The sequence below is a fragment of the Canis lupus genome, chromosome 4 (assembly GCF_048164855.1).
Source record: "Canis lupus baileyi chromosome 4, mCanLup2.hap1, whole genome shotgun sequence".
Classification (NCBI taxonomy): domain Eukaryota; kingdom Metazoa; phylum Chordata; class Mammalia; order Carnivora; family Canidae; genus Canis; species Canis lupus.
In genome coordinates, this window is record NC_132841.1 from 25,941,361 (window position 1) to 25,960,624 (window position 19,264).

At 36.7% G+C, this 19,264-nt stretch overlaps 1 protein-coding gene across 6 annotated transcripts in view; it reads left to right on the plus strand.

Moving 5' to 3' along the window:
* The window catches only part of KAT6B (lysine acetyltransferase 6B), a 186,751-nt gene that overhangs the window by 103,856 nt on the left and 63,631 nt on the right, over positions 1–19,264 (plus strand). For all 6 annotated transcript variants that reach the window (XM_072823688.1, XM_072823687.1, XM_072823691.1 and 3 more), the window contains exon 4: positions 14,586–14,694. In XM_072823688.1, coding sequence (XP_072679789.1) covers positions 14,586–14,694 — 109 coding nt within the window. The remainder of the gene's footprint in view (positions 1–14,585; positions 14,695–19,264) is intronic.

A 19,264-nucleotide genomic window follows, 5' to 3' on the forward strand; every position in this document is an offset into this window, starting at 1 on the left:
GGAAGTATTGGCAAATCAACCAGAAAGATATAAAAAGCATAATATACTATGAAGTTTATCCAGAATGGGATTTATCCAGACAGGCAAGGTTGGCTTAATACTCTAAAATGAAGACATTTGATCATCTCAATAGATTTAGGAAAAGTAATCAACAAAACTTAAAATCCATTCATGGTAAAAAAAAATCATAGTAAAAAATCAAAAAACAACCTCTCAGCAAACTAGGACTAGAAGGAATTTCATCAGTCTGATACAAAGCATCTTTTAAAATAAAAACAACATAGGTAACACCATTAGAAATGGTAAAAGACCAACCAGTTCCTTCCTAAAGTCAGGAGTAAGACAAATATGCCCCCTTTTATCTTTCTATTCAGCATTGTACTGAGTTCCTAGCCAATGCAATATGGTAGGATAAAGAAATGAAAAGCATACAGATTGGGAGAAAGAGCTAAACCTGACTCTATTTACAGATTATGATTACTTATACTTTAGAAGATATTAAGGAATCTTTAAGAAAGCTACTAAAAGTAGAGTGGACCAAAGCAATTCTATAAGGTTAATATACAAAAGCCCGTCGTATTTCTGTATAGTAGCAACAAACATTCAGAAATGTGAATTATCATTTACAGTAGCATCGAACAGTATGAACATAGGGATAAATTTAGCAAATTATGAACAAAAGGTGTACCTATAAACAGTAAAGCATTGTTGAAAGAAATTAAAGAAGACCTAAACCAATGGAGAAATGTCAATGTTCATGGATTGGAAGACTCAATAATGTCACAAAGATTAGAATTGATAAATAGAACCTCACCAAAATTAAAAACTGATGTTTTTCAAAAGAATTTGTTAGGAAAATGAAGAGACAAGCCACAGCATGAGAGAAGATATTCTTAGCATGCTTAGTTATTATATATACACATACAGACATAGGACTTGTATTCAGTATACATATTTAAAGAACTCATACAACTCTGTAAGACAACCCAATTTAAAATATAGGTGTTACAGGTTGCGTTCCTCAGCAAGCAGGTTCTGAGATAAAAGTTTTGTATGTAGAATATTTATTAAGGGATGCCCTTAGTATTATCACTGTAGTGGGAGGATGGGCAACGAAGCTGCATCCTATAGAGGGAGGAGCAGAGCAGTGATGCAGCTCAGTATCTGCTTTGGCTGACTTCATATGTAGCTCTGCAGCTAGATTGATTCTTCAGGGTTGGACAGAATTGGGATAAGAATTGGGTCAAGGGATCCCTGGGTGGCGCAGCGGTTTGGCGCCTGCCTTTGGCCCAGAGCGCGATCCTGGAGACCCGGGATCGAATCCCACGTTGGGCTCCCGGTGCATGGAGCCTGCTTCTCCCTCTGCCTGTGTCTCTGCCTCTCTCTCTCTCTGTGACTATCATGAATAAATAAATAAAATCTTTAAAAAAAAAAAAAAGATTTGGGTCAAGTTAAGCTTCCCTTTATATATTTCTTTATCAGTCAGTGATGAGGACTTGTACCACTTGGACATGGGCCACTTCAGGAAGGGGCATGTCTCATGTCCTTGGATGACATAACTCTCTGTACCTGAAGAGAGTGGCAAGTGAAAACATCCTGTAGCATTCTCACTAGCTGGGACAACACGTTTTTCACTGTAGAGGGTCTGGCAATATATTGCAGTAGACCGTTGTGATGGGCAGAAGAGTTAACAGAAATTGCACAAAAGAAGATATTTGAATGTCCATTCAGTACATGAAAATATATCTAACATCATTAGCAATCAAAGATATGCACATTAAAAGCAACAACAAGACATGCCCATGCACTGCTCAGAATGGTTAAATTTAAAAGACTGGCAATATCAAAGGCAAATCCTGGGCGTGTAAAATGGTACAATCACTATGGAAGAACTGACACTTTTTATAAAGTTAAGCATGCACTTAACATTATGACCGAGCAATTCCACTTGTAAGTATTTACCAAAGAGAAACGAAAACATACATACGAAGAGACTTTTACACGAATGTTCATATTAGCTTTATTCATAAAGCTCAAAACTGTAGATTGCAAATGTACATCAACGGGTGAGTGGATAAACTAAGATATATTTATTCAGTGAGATACTATGCAACATTTAAAGGAATAAACTACTCACATGCAACAACATGGATGAATATAAAAAACATGCTGAGTATAAAGAAGTCACAAAAGAGTATATATAGTATGATTTCATACATGAAATTCTAAAAACAGCCAAAATAATGTATGTCAGAAAGCAGATCAGTAGTTGCCTGGGTCTGCAGAGGGAATGAACTGCAGAAATGTTTGAGGGAACTTGTCTTTTGATTTTCGTTTCATTTTGTATTGTTTTCAATTCCAGTATAGTTAATATACAGTATTCTATTCATTTTAGGTATAAAATATAGTGATTCAACAATTTTATACATTGCTCAGTGCTCAGTAAAGTGTATTCTTAATCCCCTTCAAATAATCACTCTTAAAGGAAATTTTGAGGTGATAAAAAGATTCTGTTTCTCTATTGTGACAATTCTATAAATATATGTATTTAACTTTAAAAGAGTACATTTTATTATATATCAATTATACCTTAGTAAAGTTGAGATTTTTTTTTAAGTAAAATTTAAGAAGAAAACAAATAGGAGCTTATGTTAATGAGGGATACTGGTTGTTCTTTTAATTTTCTTTTATTGTATTGTTTTCATATATGATTTTGGTATCAGACTTATGCTGGCCTAATAAAATTAGTTGAGAAATATTTCCTCTTTCTTTGTTTTTTTTTTGAAATAGATCATGCAAGATTGGTATTCTTAAATCTTTGAAAGATTTCACCAGCAAAGCTGTCTGGGCCTAGAGAAAATGACTCATTTTCTCTAATGGATTTAGAGTTATTCAGATGTTCTGACATCCTCTTGTGTTGTTAATTCGATCAATGAAGTTGCCTATTTATCTGAGTTGTCTCATTTATTGGCAGAAAGCTGTTGTCACCTCCCATCATTTTAATGACTTCAAGATTTGTAGTGATACCCCTTCTTACCTTTTATTTTGGTAATTTTCTCCTTTTCTTGATTAATCTAGTTATAGGTTTTTAGTAAAGTTAAGCATCTTCCTACCTTATGACCCAGCAGTTCTACCCCAAGATATTTACTCAAGAGATGAAAACATATGTCCACAAAGGTACTTCTATAAGAATGTTCTTAACAGTTTTATTCAAGAACTGAATGAAATGAATTACTGATATATGCGGCAATATGATGAATATGACAATAAAGTTAGTTGAAAGAAGCCCCACTAAAAGAATTCAGTGTTTGGTTCCACTTACATGAAGTTCCAGACCAAATCAAACTATGGTGGTAGAAATCAGAGTAGTAGCTGCTTGGGAAGGACTTAACTGGGAGGGGGCAGGAGAGAACTTCTGCAGTTATGGGAGTGTCCTAAATCTTGAGAGAGAGGTGTGTTTACATGAGTGTATGCATTTTTTTCTAAACTTTGAGCTGTCCATTTCATTATATGTAAAATACACATTAACTTAGTTGTACAACAATGTGAATGTACTTAGTGCCACTGAACTTTACAGTTAAAAATGGTTAAAGTGGTACATATTATGTATATTTTACAATTTAAAAAATATAAGGGTGGATGTGAAGGTTCTAAATGGGCAAACATTCAAAAAGTATTTATTGCCGCCCATAACCATATGCTGTTCTATTATTTCTTCATTTACCATTATATACTAAAGTAAAAGTGTAATTTATGAAATGATGAGAAAGTACCAGGTATGAGAAATAATGTTAAATTTATATATTCAACAAATATTTATCAAACATCTACAGTGTATAGTTCTTCATTATGTATGGTGATTTAGGTAAACAACAAGGATCTCCTTCAAAGAGCTCACAGTGTACTAAGCTTTAACTTAAAATATACAAAAAAGAAAAAAGATTTCACAAAGACAAAGAGCTTTCCTTTACCTCTTGCATATCCTTTAGTAGGCTTCTGTAAGACTTAAAGTTCTAGGAAATTGAGCTTAAAAATCTTTGCCCCTGGAGGGAAAGCCTGTGACATCTGGTGTTTCTTCCTGGCCTTGCTGTAGCTTGCATTGTTAGGGGGAGAGGCTTATGTTTTGTGCAATTCCCACACAGCCTGCAGGGATGCTGGAGCACCAAAGAGCACAGAGTCACCAGTAACGTTCATCTAAATGCTCGTGTGGTGCTTGGCCTAAGACATTAGATCTAGACCCTCTATCACAAAGAGGTTAGGGAAGAGTCCAAAAAAAAAAACAAGATCAGAGCTCTTGACGTTCAGATAGTAATTATCCAAACAATTCTCTTTTCCTACCGCTTATGACTACTACAGTTGAAAGGGTCAGAGGTAGTCTGAAAGTGAGGAAAACAAAAGCAGAAAAGTCAAGGGCGTGGAAATTCTGTACACCAGATGGTTTATGTGCCCACAGGGCAATTGAGAATTAAGTGTGGTAATGGAATTACACTACTTCTGTTGGTTCTGTGATAACAAGCACTTGGAGTACCAATTATAGTCTCCTTGGCATAGTTGGGTGCTGAGTAAACATTAGTAACTTATTGAACAGTACATACCATCTTAACTGGCATAAGTCTCTGAATGCAGAACATTGTCAGGGGTGGTGCTGATGGTGATGATAACATTGAGAAACTAACATGTGACTTTTCTAGTTTGTTAATATCTATCTACCTGTGTCTCTTCTTGTCATTTTGCTTCCCTGTTTGAATCTAATTACAACAAATCCAAAGCCTGTGTCTCTGAGCAGTTAACACAGGTTTCTCTTGGTGGAATTGGTAATGAGAATGGCTGCGATTCACATTGTGCCTATGTGGGGTAGTTGGCACCACATCTAGATTAAAATGGATGCCTTAGGGCAACTGAGAAAGCCAGTTTTATTATTCCAGCTATATAACATTCTGGAAAAGGTAAAACTATGGATATAGTAGAAAAGATCGGTGATTGCCAGGAATTAGAGGGCAGGGAGAGGCCAAATAGGCGGATATTTTAGGGCAGTGAAAATACTCTGTATGATACCATGTTGGTAGATACATGTCATCATAAATTTTTCCAAACCCACAGAATGTATAATGCCAAGAGAGAACCCTGATATAGTCTATGGGCGTGGGTGATTTGATGTGTCATTATAGGTTCTTCACTTATAACAAAGGTACCTCTCTGGTGGGGGTATGTTGATAAATGGGGGAGACTATGCCTGTGAGGGCAGGGAGATAGGGGAAATTTTTGTACCTTCCCCTCAATTTTCCTGTAAATCTAAAACTGCTTTTAAAAAATAATAAAGTTTAAAAAAAGAAACATTAAAGATTTGTGACACTTGAATGTGAATTGATTTTAAAATTCCATTTTTCAAAACCTAGAGTAGAGTTTATATTATATTGCTAATATTGTGACATGCTTGCCAAAGAGAATAGTTTGTAAATCCTAAGCAGACTTCCTGTAACCATGTGTTGAATTTCCAGCTGTGTTGAATCAGACTTTGATCCCTCTTAAGAAGATAAATGCAGTATCTGCAGTTTCTAATGGTAGGGGTGGAGGAGAGACGTTCAGATGAAATCTTAAAAGCCAAGTCCCTGTCCAGATAAGAAATTAAAGATGCTGGGGAAGGCAATTGTTCCATTGGCTTCCCCACCCTCTGCAAATTTGTAGGTTTTATCTCCAAAAACCAAAACAAATAAATAACACCCCCCAAAAATGAGATGCTATTGTTAAATGCAGTATGCCAGATTAGATTTCTTTCCTTCCAATAGAATCCCTTTCCTTAATCAGCACTCTTATAAATGGCCCACCTGCCTAATTAGAACAAGTTCTAGAGTACAGATACAGTGTAAGCATTTCAATTAGCTCCACACAATTGATAACTGTTGGGGCTGATGTTCTTAGAAAGTCTTCCCTTTTCTCCCTTTCTTATTTCGTTGAGGCCAAGGTTTTACTATTTTTCCACTTCTAAATCAATCTCCGACTGCAGGCATTTCCCAGTATTGCTCATTGATATTGTTTTTGTTTCGAAGTGATTCTTTAAATGAAAAAAGCAGTGACATATTTATAAATATGTATAGGGATGCTTTTAAATATTTTTATTTTATTAGATTTAATTTACTTGCCACTCTTAAAATACAGAGAACCCTCTTCACTGTGACAAGGAGGTAAAATATAGCAGTCACATTTAAGATCTCCATACATTAGCAATAATAAATCCTTTTGCCCAGAGTAATGCAGAAACTCAATCCAAAGCCAGTGGGGATAATGTGGTGCTCCCTCACAGAACCAATTACCCACAGAGAAGTATAATGAGCAGGGGAGGTGATATAACAAAAATCTATGTGGCGAGTGTAAAATTATGGTCAAATTGTTGCCTGTGAGAAGTCTTATAATAAGTGTATCTCCAATTATCTTCTGGAAGAAATTATTTAGGCATCTGTTCAGGTCAAAATTCATAATAGAGTTGCACGAATAAATAGCCTTATAATAAAACAAAAGGATCTGTGAGTGCAGAGAAAATGGCAACAGACATGTCACAAACAAGGTTCTCCTGTGCCCCTGAAGGATTTGAAGTGGCCCCACTACAGCTACGAGGTGAGCCAGTCACCAAACCTTCCTGCAGAGACATAGCTATACTGAGCACAGTTACAGCACATGCCGACAGGAACAAGATAATGCTCCTCAAAGCCAGGACAATTTAGATCATCACGAGAGTTTCTACTTTTAGAGTTAGTGTATTTTCAAAGACTACATCTTACAGCAGATTGCCGTAAAGGGAAATGCTGAGTGTGTGTGATCTATATCCTAATTAGGAGTGGGCTTGATCAGTGAATAAGTGGGTTAAGTGGTAAGAAACAAAATCTAGTTCTTTATTAGAGAAGTGTCAAAAAGTTACCCTAAAAACAAAACATTTTTTAACCTCCCTTGTACCTGTGTAATCAGTAGTGAAGTTTGTGGGAAATAATTCACTAGTGATAATAAACCACCAAAATTTGTAAACTATTTTTAATAGATTGATTGTCTTCTTATTATAATTTTGTTATTCTCCCTCAGTGGTATTCATCTTCCTTGACTATCACTACTTTTTTTTTTTTTTAAACGTGAATTTTTTCTTGAGAGAGAATAAAGAGGTAAATTGGCTGACAGGTTACTAGCAACTGGGCACATCCCCAGATCTATTTTACATACAACTTATAGTGACTATCACGTGAGATGATTTCCTCCCAGCTGATATTTAAATGTTGGTTTTATCTTGTCGGGTTATACTTAGAAAAGTACAATTATACCCAAATGGTCATTCATTATAAGTGGTCAGAGTAAGAAAAAAGCCTTTAGATTGGACAGCCATGGAAGTCACCTTGGCATTGATGGTTGCTTTCCACGTCATATTATGGTTATTAGGATATGTGTTAAAGAACAGTCGTCTCTGGGACCTGTTGAACCAGAGGAACCACTTCCTCACCTCAAAGCAGTTTGTTCATTTATTCAACATATGCGCTTTGAAGCTAGAGCTGCAGCAGTGAACAAAGTCTCTGCCCTCAGAATGGAGCTTTGATAGTTGAGTAACTGAAACAAAATAGACAAACGATACAGAATATGTCAGGCAGTGATGAATGCGACGCAGAAAAATAAAGCAAGGCCTGGGGGATCCAGAGTGGTGCTAGTGGAATGCAATTTCAGAGAGAATGGTCGGGGATAAGCCTCTCTGATAAGGTGATATCTGAATCAAGCTCCAAAGGAAATGAGGGACCAGCCATGGAAAAGCGCAAGAGCAAAGGGCTTGCAGTCAGCAGACTGGGTCCCTCTGTTCTTGATAGCTGTGTGACCTTAGGGAGGCACTTAACTTACCCTGTAAAACGGAGACAGAAAAAGCCACAATCCTGTCTCACAGGCTTTGTGTTTGTCACTTGTAAGACACTTGACAAAAGCATTCTGGTAAACAGCAAAGCATTACTTAAACTTCAGATTGCGGTACAAGATGATAAAAGGGTGCAATTTAAAGAGATGCATTCGGACGAGCCTTAAAACCCTTTTATACAACTCACTTTGGAGTTACCAAATTAAGTTGTCTGAGCTAAAGTGTAGAAAACGCTCTCTGAAGATCAACTGTTTGATACTTGGGTATAAAGGATTTATATTCATCTTTGTTTATTTTTGTGGTATTATTCATTTACAATTTTATATTTGTTTGTGCTTTTCCTCCTTTGGTATCCTTTTCTTTGACCTTTCCTTTTATTAAATCAAGCCTCTTGGCTCTCAATCAAGACATTTAGACATTTTCTATCCTGTTCTTTTATTCCGTGATTAATTCATTAAACAAAAAACCCTCTAAGATTAATATTTATCATGGGGACTCAGAGTCAGAGTCTATTATAGAATAATTCTAAACTCCACAACAATTCATTTGTGCCGATGTTTGTTAAGGAGTTGGAGTTGTTTGTTCTTTTTATTTTTATAGCCAAAGTGCATTTTGCAATAATCATAATATTTGATTAGAGTTTTATAGTGTACAAAGTACTTTCACACACTCACATGTATTTGAGCCTTAGGAACCCCTGAGTAGACAACATGGACACTATTGTGCCCTTTTATGGTTGAGGAAACCTGTGGCTTAGAGATCAATATTGAAATCCAGGTCATACAATGATATAGGTATGAATATATGAATGAAAAATGCTGAGTTTCTTTTAACACTAGGAACTACTCACATGGTATGTCTTTTAAGTAGATTCAGGAAAGTTCTAGATGACTCAAGGAGATGAATCCATAGGGGATGATGGGACGAGAGGGCTATGTTGTATCCCTGATTATGCTGAGTAGAGATCATGGAGACAAAACCTCTTTTTGTGATCGTCAAAGAGGATGTGCAGCTGGCTCCAATCTAGCAAGAACTTTCTTTTTCTCCATTTACTTAGACTGACAAGTTAACAAACATGTTTCCTTCTCGGCAGAAACAAAAGTAACCATGAACAAATATAAACCTTCTGAAAGTGAATTGTCTTGGAATTAAAGGATGTTTTCTCAGAAAAGGTTATTTAATTTTGAGGTTGAGAGTCCTGCGGACTTTTAAAATGTCTTAAGTTTAATAGAATTCAATAAAAAAAATAAAGCAGAGTTGGGAAGAGCCTCAGAGACTATCCAGCCATGGAATCATTAAAATATGTGACCTGGAAAGGACTGTTGAAGGGTCCCTGATCCCCAGTTTGTGTGAGGTTGCTTTGTCTTCTGTGGCATCCTCACAATCCTGATCTAGCCTCTCCATGATCTATTCCATGAAGACTGTATGATTCCACTTATATGAGGTACCTAGAATAAATAGTCTAATTCATGGATGCAGAAAGTAGAAGGGGGACAGAGTTTTAGTTTGGGAAGATGAAATAATTCTGGAGATGGATGGTGATATTGGTTGTACAACAAATACATAATGCCACTTAACTGTATGTTTCAAGATAGTTAAGATGGTAAAGTTTGCATTATGTATATTTTACCACAGTTTTAAAAAGAAAATAAAGGAAGCAGGGAAAAACAATCCATTCAATTTCTGGACCTTTCTGTTGGAAAGTTTAATTCCTCTAGAGTAAGCCCTGTTCAAGTTTTGTTTTTTGTTTTTAATTTTTAATTATTTATTTATTCATGAGAGACACAGAGAGAGAGAGACAGAGACAGGCAGAAGGAGAAGCAGGCTCCATGCAGGGAGCCCGAAGTGGGACTCGATCCCGGGTCTCCAGGATCATACCCTGGGCTGCAGGCGGTGCTAAACCTCTGCGCCACCGAGGCTGCCCCCTGTTCAAGTTTTGTACCCTGGAGCCATGAAGAACAAATCTAACCCTTTCCCTTGGATGAAGACATCCAGCTTGTTCCTTTCCAATAGTCTTTTTAAGGCTGACTAGCCCCAGTTCCTTTAGTGGGTATTCTATTTTGTTTTATTTTATACTTTATTTGAATCCTTATCAGGATAAGGACCATACACTGTGATCAGCATATTAGCCTTTTAAATCTCTCTTAATCTATTGGCTCTTATCCTGTATCTGTTGTTCTCTCTTCCTTGCTTGCTCACTCTGTCTCCCTTTTAATTTATTTGTTGAAGAAAACTGGGTCATTTGTCCTCGAGAGTGTTGGTATCCTACAGTATGGATTGACACATCCTCTGTCCTCTGTATTGCCCATGAATCACTAATTGGATTGAGATACTTTATTTTATAAATGCTTGTAATCCAATTATATAGTAATACAATCCTTTGTAGATCTTTTTTTAAGAGTGGAGAGGGGTACTATTCTATTTCCTTTCCCCATCCCCAGTGTTTTGCTTGGAAAATTGTATATACACTTAAGTTATAGACATCATGACACTTTACTCCAAAATATTTCAGCACATAATTGCCAAGAATGAGGACAATCTCACATAAATACAACTTCAGTGTTGACCGAAGAAATTTGTTCTATCCAGTTTATTATATATTGTCTACTATTTAGTATTTCCCTAATTATCCAAATAATGTCCTTAATAGCTGTGGGTAAATATTTTTAAAGATGTTTTGATTTATTCTAGAGGGAGAGAGTGCAAGAGAGTGTGGGGAGAAGGGCAGACTCTGCACTGAGAGCCAAGCCGGGTACAGGGCTTGATCTCAGGACCCTGAGACCCAAAGTTTGATGCTTAACCAACTGCACCAACCAGGTGCCCCAGAGTAATTTTTAAATAATCCAGAATCCATATTTGTATTTAGTTTTCAGGGCACTTTAGTTGCCTAAATTGGTTCTGCCCTTTATTGAGTCTTAGGTGACATTGACATTTTTCGAAGAGTCCAGACCAGTTGTTTTTCAGAATGTCCCTAAATTTGGATTTGCCTGATTTGTTCCTTATGGTTAGATTTGAGGTAAATAATTCCAGCAAGAATACTGCATAAGCTGTGCTGAGTCCTTTAATGCCACACTTGGGAGACACATAGTGTCAGTTTGTCATGTACTAGTGATAGGTTTGATCATTTCGTTAAGGAGGTGTCTCCATTGTTAAGGTACCTTTTTTTGCTGTTGTAATTAATAAATAATCTATAGGATATTAGTGTTTGCTTTTTAAATAGTTTTAGAAAGATGCCATTGGTCTTGGGAGAAATTTTTTATTTTTTATTTTTTTATTTATGATAGGCACACAGTGAGAGAGAGAGAGGCAGAGACATAGGCAGAGGGAGAAGCAGGCTCCATGCACCTGGAGCCCGACGTGGGATTCGATCCCAGGTCTCCAGGATCGCGCTCTGGGCCAAAGGCAGGCGCCAAACCACTGCGCCACCCAGGGATCCCCGTCTTGGGAGAAATTGAATGGAGAAGATTATGAGCACATTAATAAAGCATTATTCCCACTGATGGAAAGATAATTTTAAATGTTTGTTTTTCTGAGAGGAGAGAAGTAGGGGGCAGGATAGTAAGTACTGAAGGTGAGAAATGGGCTTTAGTGAAGACAGCTGTGTTTGAATCACAGTTCCACAGTTGAACTTTTAGAAAATGGACATAATAATAAACATTCCTGGCAGGATTGTTAGGATGATTAAATGAGATAGTGTAATGTGGCCTCTAACCTAGCAGCTACACTGGGACCATCGCTTGGGAGATGAAGAGGAGTTGCTTCCTGAGCAGGTTGCAGAGTTTAAACCTATCCATCATAGGTGTTAATTCTTGAGATTAGTTTGAAATATTTAATCATGTTGATAAGAAAATGTGATCAACAGGTTAGGTGCCTTTGTGAAATTTCAAAGAAAGTGATTTAAGAATTAGGACATGTTTTGTTTCATTTTCAGCCCTCTTAAATATGATTTGTCTGTGGTGGACTTGTGTAGAATCGAATTGCCATTCATTTGGACCTCTTTTTTTTTAATTTTTTTTTTTATTTGGACCTCTTTCTGACTACAATCCATTTTAATCTATTACCAGGGATTATTTTTTGAAACAGTTTATATGAAGTCTGATTGAGAGTAGTGAATCATAATAATTTTGTGACCCATTTACATGCATTACTGTAAAAGTTCCATTTCTTACAAGTGACAATTTTTTAAAGTTAATTAGACTCGGCTATACTGAGGTTAGCAAAAAGTGCTTTGAATTATCAATAATTCAGCAGGGTAGACATTTCTGTATAATGCAGTGGTTTTATAGAGTATTGTGAGATAGTTATCCTTAAAATAAATGGTTGTGAGCATACATCAGCGTGGTGGTGGGGTTCACTTGAATGTAGCGTGAAGTGATAGCATCTATGCTTTCTATTATTGGGCAGAGTGCGGGACATCAGTCTTTCTGGCCATGAACTACTAGCAACCTTTGTCCTTTGTGTTACCTTTAGTTAAAAACGAAAAATGAGCACGAGTGCTGGCTGATGGCCATGTCTTTCTTACAGCTAAAAATTCATTGGGGAAAGAAAAATGGGATTGCGGATTTGGATTTGTTTCATTGCATGAATGATATGTGACATTTTGTAAATTATTTATCACCACAAGGATGGCAGCAATGGCTTGAGCATTGTTATATCAAATGAAAGCAGGAATCCCATTAGTACAAAGACTGGGTTTTAGCTAGAATCTATCAGGGGAATGTTGTCACTTTAAAACCAGATTGTTCTTTTAATTGCTATTTAAAGGAACAAAAGTGTTCCCAAGGTACTACAGTTGAGCAGTTGCAAGTAATAACTATGGATCCATAATTATGCAGTGCTGATTATCTGGCATTTAAAAAATTGTGGCTAGAGTCAGTGACCAATTTGTTGTAGCTTGTCTTTTTGGGTTTTTCTAGTACAAAGTGTTTTATACTCTGCTTTTTAAGTGGGGCTACAAAAACACATTTGCATAGCTACTTCAGAAAGTAAAGCCTGTGCATATTAAAAGAACAAATTAAACTGAAAATAAGGGCAAGATAATGAACACTCATATTGTAAGATGAAATTAACAATCATATTGAACAATTTTGCAAATCCTCAGTCATAAGATGAATTCTGGTTTCTGATGACATGTTTTCACAGTGAACCAAGACATTTGTTGGAATCATTATAACCATTTGAAATACTATCTTAGAGATGAGGGTTTCTTCTTTCAACTAGCATATGTTTCTTCCATTTATTCAGTTAACATATATTTTGAGTGCCTACTGTGTATCAGGCGATGTATTAATTAGGCATTTGGGATAAAGTAGCTGAACAAATGAGAGGTTTATTCTATGCTGATGTGTATTTTAAAAGTTAGACCTTGCAAAGTCTTGTTTTTAATTTACATTAAAAAACATGTATGATTATGCTAACTTTTCTTGCCTTGAATTTTTGATTCATGAGATTCAAATATAAATACGTTCTAGTTACATTCAGATGGCTAGAGACAACATGTGTGAAGGCTTAGAATATGCAATAAAATTTTAATTTTCATACAGTTTTGGCTGTTCAGAATAAATGTGACCAGATCTGTAGGCACAACTATTCATATGAATGGAATATTAGCATCGCTGGTAGCCATAAATACCAATGGAGACACTGAGATGTATGCAGACATAATACATTGTTAAAAGCAACTTCCTCAGTGAGAGCTAGAGTACTGGGGGTTAGACAAATGTTTTGTTGTTTTTTTTATTAAAGTTGGAATTTCAGAGATTGAGAGTTTATCTCCTTTGTGTGGCATGATGTGGTTTACTTTTAAAGACCTTGGTGCCAGAAAGTCCTTGTTAATGATCTTTTGAGCCTCCTAGGTGACCCTACAGAATTTTAAAGTTCTTATTCAGTTCCAGCTCTGTTATTATATCACCTGAAAACTTACCGATATTTTACGTCAAAAATTTAATAGATGAAAAATAGTAACCTGCACTAAAACATTTGATGAAGTTTTGTTTTTTAAAAATATTTATTTATTTGAGAGAAAGAGAGAGAGAGAGTGCATGAGCAGGGGGAGGGGCAGAGGGAGAAGCCCACTCCTGGCTGAACAGGGAGCCCAACACAGAGCTCCATCCCAGTAGCCCAGGATTAAAACCTGAGCAGAAGGCAGATGCTTAACTGACTGAGCCACCCAGGTGCCCCAATTTGATAAAGTTTACTTGAACAATCTGAAATGACAACTAGGTGATATTCATAAACTATAATGCTGAATAGATGAATCAATGTATTATAGGCCTATAAATTATGGGAATGATTGCGATTTCCCATAATTTCATTTCCCTTTTTTATGTTTTTTTAAAGTAATCTCTATGCCCAACACGAGGCTCGAACTCATGACCCTGAGATCAAGTAGCATGCTCTACTGACTGAGCCAGCTAAGTTAGGCACCCCCAAAGAATCTTTAATAATAATGTTCATTTTAGCAAGGTTATATAATATATAAAGGCCTTAGATTTCATTAGTTTAATAAAAATTACTTCTGTATCTTACATATTACCCTTAAATGCATTATTTAGGTAATAGTTTAGCATCAAATAATTAAGGAGACTTTTTTTATTAGAAAATGTTGATTGGAATACCTTATTCAGCAGTGTTTTTGCCTTTGACTGTAATGTTTTTTAATTTTGAAATGGAAAACTGACAGTATTTTTCCATTTTAATTTTATCATAGCCCCGTGCTGATCCCATTCCGATATGTAGCTTCTGTTTGGGGACTAAGGAATCAAATCGTGAAAAGAAACCAGAAGAACTCCTCTCTTGTGCAGATTGTGGCAGTAGCGGTAAGTTGGTATTGTTTTGTATGTCTGTACAGTGCCTCTTCTATAGCTATGTTATTTATATCTCTATCACACTTGCATTTGTTTTTTAAAGCAATTATTTGGTTATAGCATAGGTTGTAAATTTTAAAAGTAAGTGCAGGTAGAGGGAAGAAAGGTAAGTATATTAGCAGTGACAAAGATATTATATATGTTTGTATAACACTATATATTAATATTTATAATTAAGCTTTGATTTCATACCAGCATTAGTAATTCACTAGGGAGTGTTTTATATTGCAGGTAAATTCAGTATAATGAATTCTAAGTTTTTAAGCTGAATACAACTAGAACACTTGTTTTCTATAACCCTCAGTCTCAGTTTATGAGACACTGGAGTTGGAAGATGTAGTGTTTCAGGTCATGACGCCTACTGGTGAAATCTAGTATTACAACCCAGCTCTGTGTGAGTAAATGAAAGGGGCAGTATCCTGGAGAACTGCAATGACAGAATCAAGAAATCATCAGGCATGAAAAAAACTCAAACCTCCTATAGTAAGATAGCAAAAGAGTGGTCAAATAGAAAGTGACGTTGAAATCAAGGAATGGGTAGGTGGGGACACGGGACTGACCGTTGGCAAATTGCAATATTATTCAAAATACTGTCAAGGTACTGATACCCCTGCCTTTTTCTCAATCTAAGATTTTAAGACCAGCCTTTAAAATGGAAAATAAAAATAAAATAAAATAAAATGGAAAATAAAAGTCAAATTGTGCTTACATGGAAAGACTTTGTCTTACCAAGCCAGTCTTCCTTTTAGCTGATCGTGTGCTATAGTTAGTTGCCTAGGTTATGTATATGTATGTTATACTTATATAAAATTTTTTTCTTTATTTAAGGGAGAGATAGAGAACGTGAGCAGGGGGAAGGGCAGAGGGAGAGGTAGATGAGCAAAGTGTATATATACACACACACATACACACACACACACATATACACCCTCAACAGATTGAATAGTAGTTAATTGGACTTTTAAAATATAATCTCTTTGTGTTAATCTTTACATTTTCTTCTCTCAGCCTACTGAAACTTTTCCCCAGTGTTATTTTAACATTCACAACCAAGTATTTCTTTAATTATGGGTATCTTTAAAAACAAAAACAAACCTGCAAAATACCATATAGCATACTATCGTTCAGGAAGTCAGTATAGTGTAGTGGTTAAGAAAAACTCAAGAGCCAGCCATAGCCCAGTTCCTTTGCCTGGAGTTAATTACTTAACTATTTTGTGCCTTGATTTCCTCACTAGAAAATTAGATGCTGGTAGCACCTACCTCTTGGATTTTGTGGGCGTAATAGCCTAGGACAGGGTCTACAACACTATGGCAAGTGTGCTATAAACGTCAGCCATTGTCATTATTTGGCGTGTTGGATATTGTCCTTGATTGCCGCAGGTAATTCCAAAGCTTATCATCATTTTTGACAGCCACTTAATGGTTGGCTAGAGGAAATGTTTCATACTGAGGAATGCCAGTGTTATGTAATGATTCTTCCTCCTCTTAAAAAGATTTAACTGGATGAGCTCTGTGTGGTTCTGCAGCTTTCAGGACCCGGCTAGGAGAGGAGAGCCTTGGAAATAAGACATTTCAAACTCTGCCTGAGAAATGGATTCTGACACTCTTTTTGATGGGCTTTACAGATTCATTAAAATTCTTTACCTGCCCATGGTATCATGGATAGTGACAAAAGGGCATGGAAACATTATCTGTATGTTCAGTTTAATAAATTTCAACCCTACAATCTCTCTGTTTCATCCTGGTGAGGTAGCCTCTCACTCATCAGTTCTGACTCTGGAGTTATCTTTTGGGTTTTCTCACGAGGCTCACTCTGAATGAATTATTCTTTTGTTTAACTGCCTGATCAGTTTAGCTGTGTTCACTTGTCTAGGGTTTACCCTTTGTGATTTTTAAGGTAATACTTTAGAAACTACCTTCACTGCCTTATTTATTTATTTATTTATTTATTTATTTATTTATTTATTTATTTATTTATTTTTGAGTATCTATGTGTCTGGGCTCCCAGACAGATTAACAATGCTCTTAAATGTGGGAAGAAAAGTTCCCTTCATATATTTCCTTACCTCTGCTGATACACTTACTTGAGTTGATAAGGAATTTGAGATCATTATCTACTAGATCATAACTCCAAGGCCTCCTTCACAAGATATAAAGGTGTAATTCTAAACAGGTAGATCTTAGATTTTCTGATGTAATCAATCTCCCTTCGTCTTTCCCAAATTGAAAACCTGCCAAAGGAGAGGTTTGATCTCCTTTATACTTTGAGGTCACCGAAATTTTTTTTCCCTCAAGTTTCTTACTTTACCAGGGTATGTAGGTATAATGTTATGTTTTCTCTTTTAACAAATGGAGAAGAATGCACTAAGGATACTGTGTTGGAAGGCTTATATAGCTAGAGTCATTTTGTGAGCCAGTCCCCCCTCTCCTCCCTCCTTTCAGGTTGAAAAACGCTGAGGCTTTGGAGTCAAGGTATGGGTCATGACAGAAATTCAATCCCTGAGGGCATCATGTCCCTTTGTTTAGGGTAGAGGATGGCTAAGAGAACTTCTCTGGACTCCACCTTGGGATCTGGCTCAGTGTCGAGGTTCATTTAATACTCTCTTGAATATACAGTGCCAATCTGGATTTAGCTACTTTAGTCAAGAAAAAAAACATTGTTCCTGTCTCAGGAAGATGCATTGTAGACATTCAGTTCATCTGGTAGATCAGAGGAGCAGACCCCGCTTTGTACTACTCTTTAAATAGAAGAATGAAAGTAAAATATAGTTGTTCTTTGGAGAGCTTGGGAGGGAATTCTTGTAGTTATGATGTTCCATTGTGACACTTGATGATTATTGAGCAAAGGTAATAAAATAGGGTGGCATGGCTCAATAGTACCTTCTGATAATGGTGGAAGCCCCATTGGCATGGTCCAGTCCAGTTTCTATAGTGAGAATTACAGAATGGGTCGTACCCCTAGTTGCCCTATGGAAATGGCCACTATCTCACACTCAGAAGAGTCCATTGGTTCTAAGATTGAATTGAAACGGTTTGTAATGATCAAAGGACTCCCTAATGTAAAATGTTTATGTGAAAAAAATACCCGTAGCCGTATAAAACCAGAAAAAGGAAATATAGATGGCAACCCATAAGGAGGATCATTCTTAAATGTGTTTCCCATATGTGCCTGTTGATTTCTAGTCGCCTGTGTCTGAAGTACCATTTGTATGATGTCACACTTAGACTCTGCTTAGATTTCATAGATGTGAGTAATAAATGTTTCCTTCTCCTTACATCATAAAGTAAGCCAATTAGAAATGTCTCTATTTTTAAGGTGGCTCAGTGCTACAAATGGGCAGTATTTTCTTTTAACTATGTTTTTCCTGCTGAAAGTTCCTTTGAAAAAATAATTCAAGTTTGCAGGTAGTAAAAATATGAGGTGAGGTGCAGAGTGCACAGCCTCAAATACAGTTTTCCAGGCTTCTGCTTACTGGCTGTGTAACTGCAGTTTTCATATCTATAAAATGTGAATGCAGATGCTATATCCACATCCCTGCATCCGTAGGGTAGTCATGAGCATCCAGTGATATGAAGATCATCAGGAACTATAAAACAGATGTGAAGGATTATTCATTCTAACCACTAATAACGACTGTGGGAATCATCAGATAGTCATATTTAGGTCTTTGGGAATGTTGGGCCTAGGAAGTGATTTTACTTGACTTTCATGGATCAGCCTACTTTGAAATTAACACTGTTATATTCTCTTTGCCTCATTAAGACCAAATTATCTTTAATTAGCTTCACATAAGTATTAGATATTATACCAAATGAAATTTTGTGTCTGCTGCTCAGATTGCTGGGTGGTTAAATCTTACTTACAGATGAGTTGTGTGCATGTGTGTTTTCAAATTAGCAAATCTAAGATAAGTGTACAGTTCAAAATTACAGCATCATTCTAAGTGGAAGCTCATTGAAACCGGGAGCAAGAGAGAGGCTGCTGTGATGCAGCTGGGAAGGTAAGAAAAAAACACCTTGTGTACAGCAAAGGGCACAGGATCTGTGGCGCCAAATCTCCGTCTGCCCTCAAGACACCTGAAGTCTCTTCTGGGTTTGTCTTTATGTGTGTAGTCAGCCTTGGACAAAACTCTGCTCTCCGATCAGCTGTGAGGTGCGGTATGCTGATGAATAAACCTAGTTAAGACATCACCTAGTGGGTTAAGGTCACTGGACAAAAGTCCTCAGAGATTTGTTGGCTGGATATCCAGGATCACATTGAGTAGACACAGATTGAATGGTTAGGTTGGGAAGGAGACCCATGACCAGAGAGAAACGTAAGGATGGAACCCAGAGAGGAGTACAGAGGTGGGAGAGGGCAGGATCGGTGAGCCCCAGCTTCCTCGAGCCCACAAGCGGAGAAGCAGGAAGCAGAAACCTGGTACCTGCCCTTTTGTTGCACTGACATCATGCAGGGCGGCAGCAAAATCCAGAGGTCAGTTTTCCGTCTGTATTAGACTCTAGTGTACATCTTTCAGGTC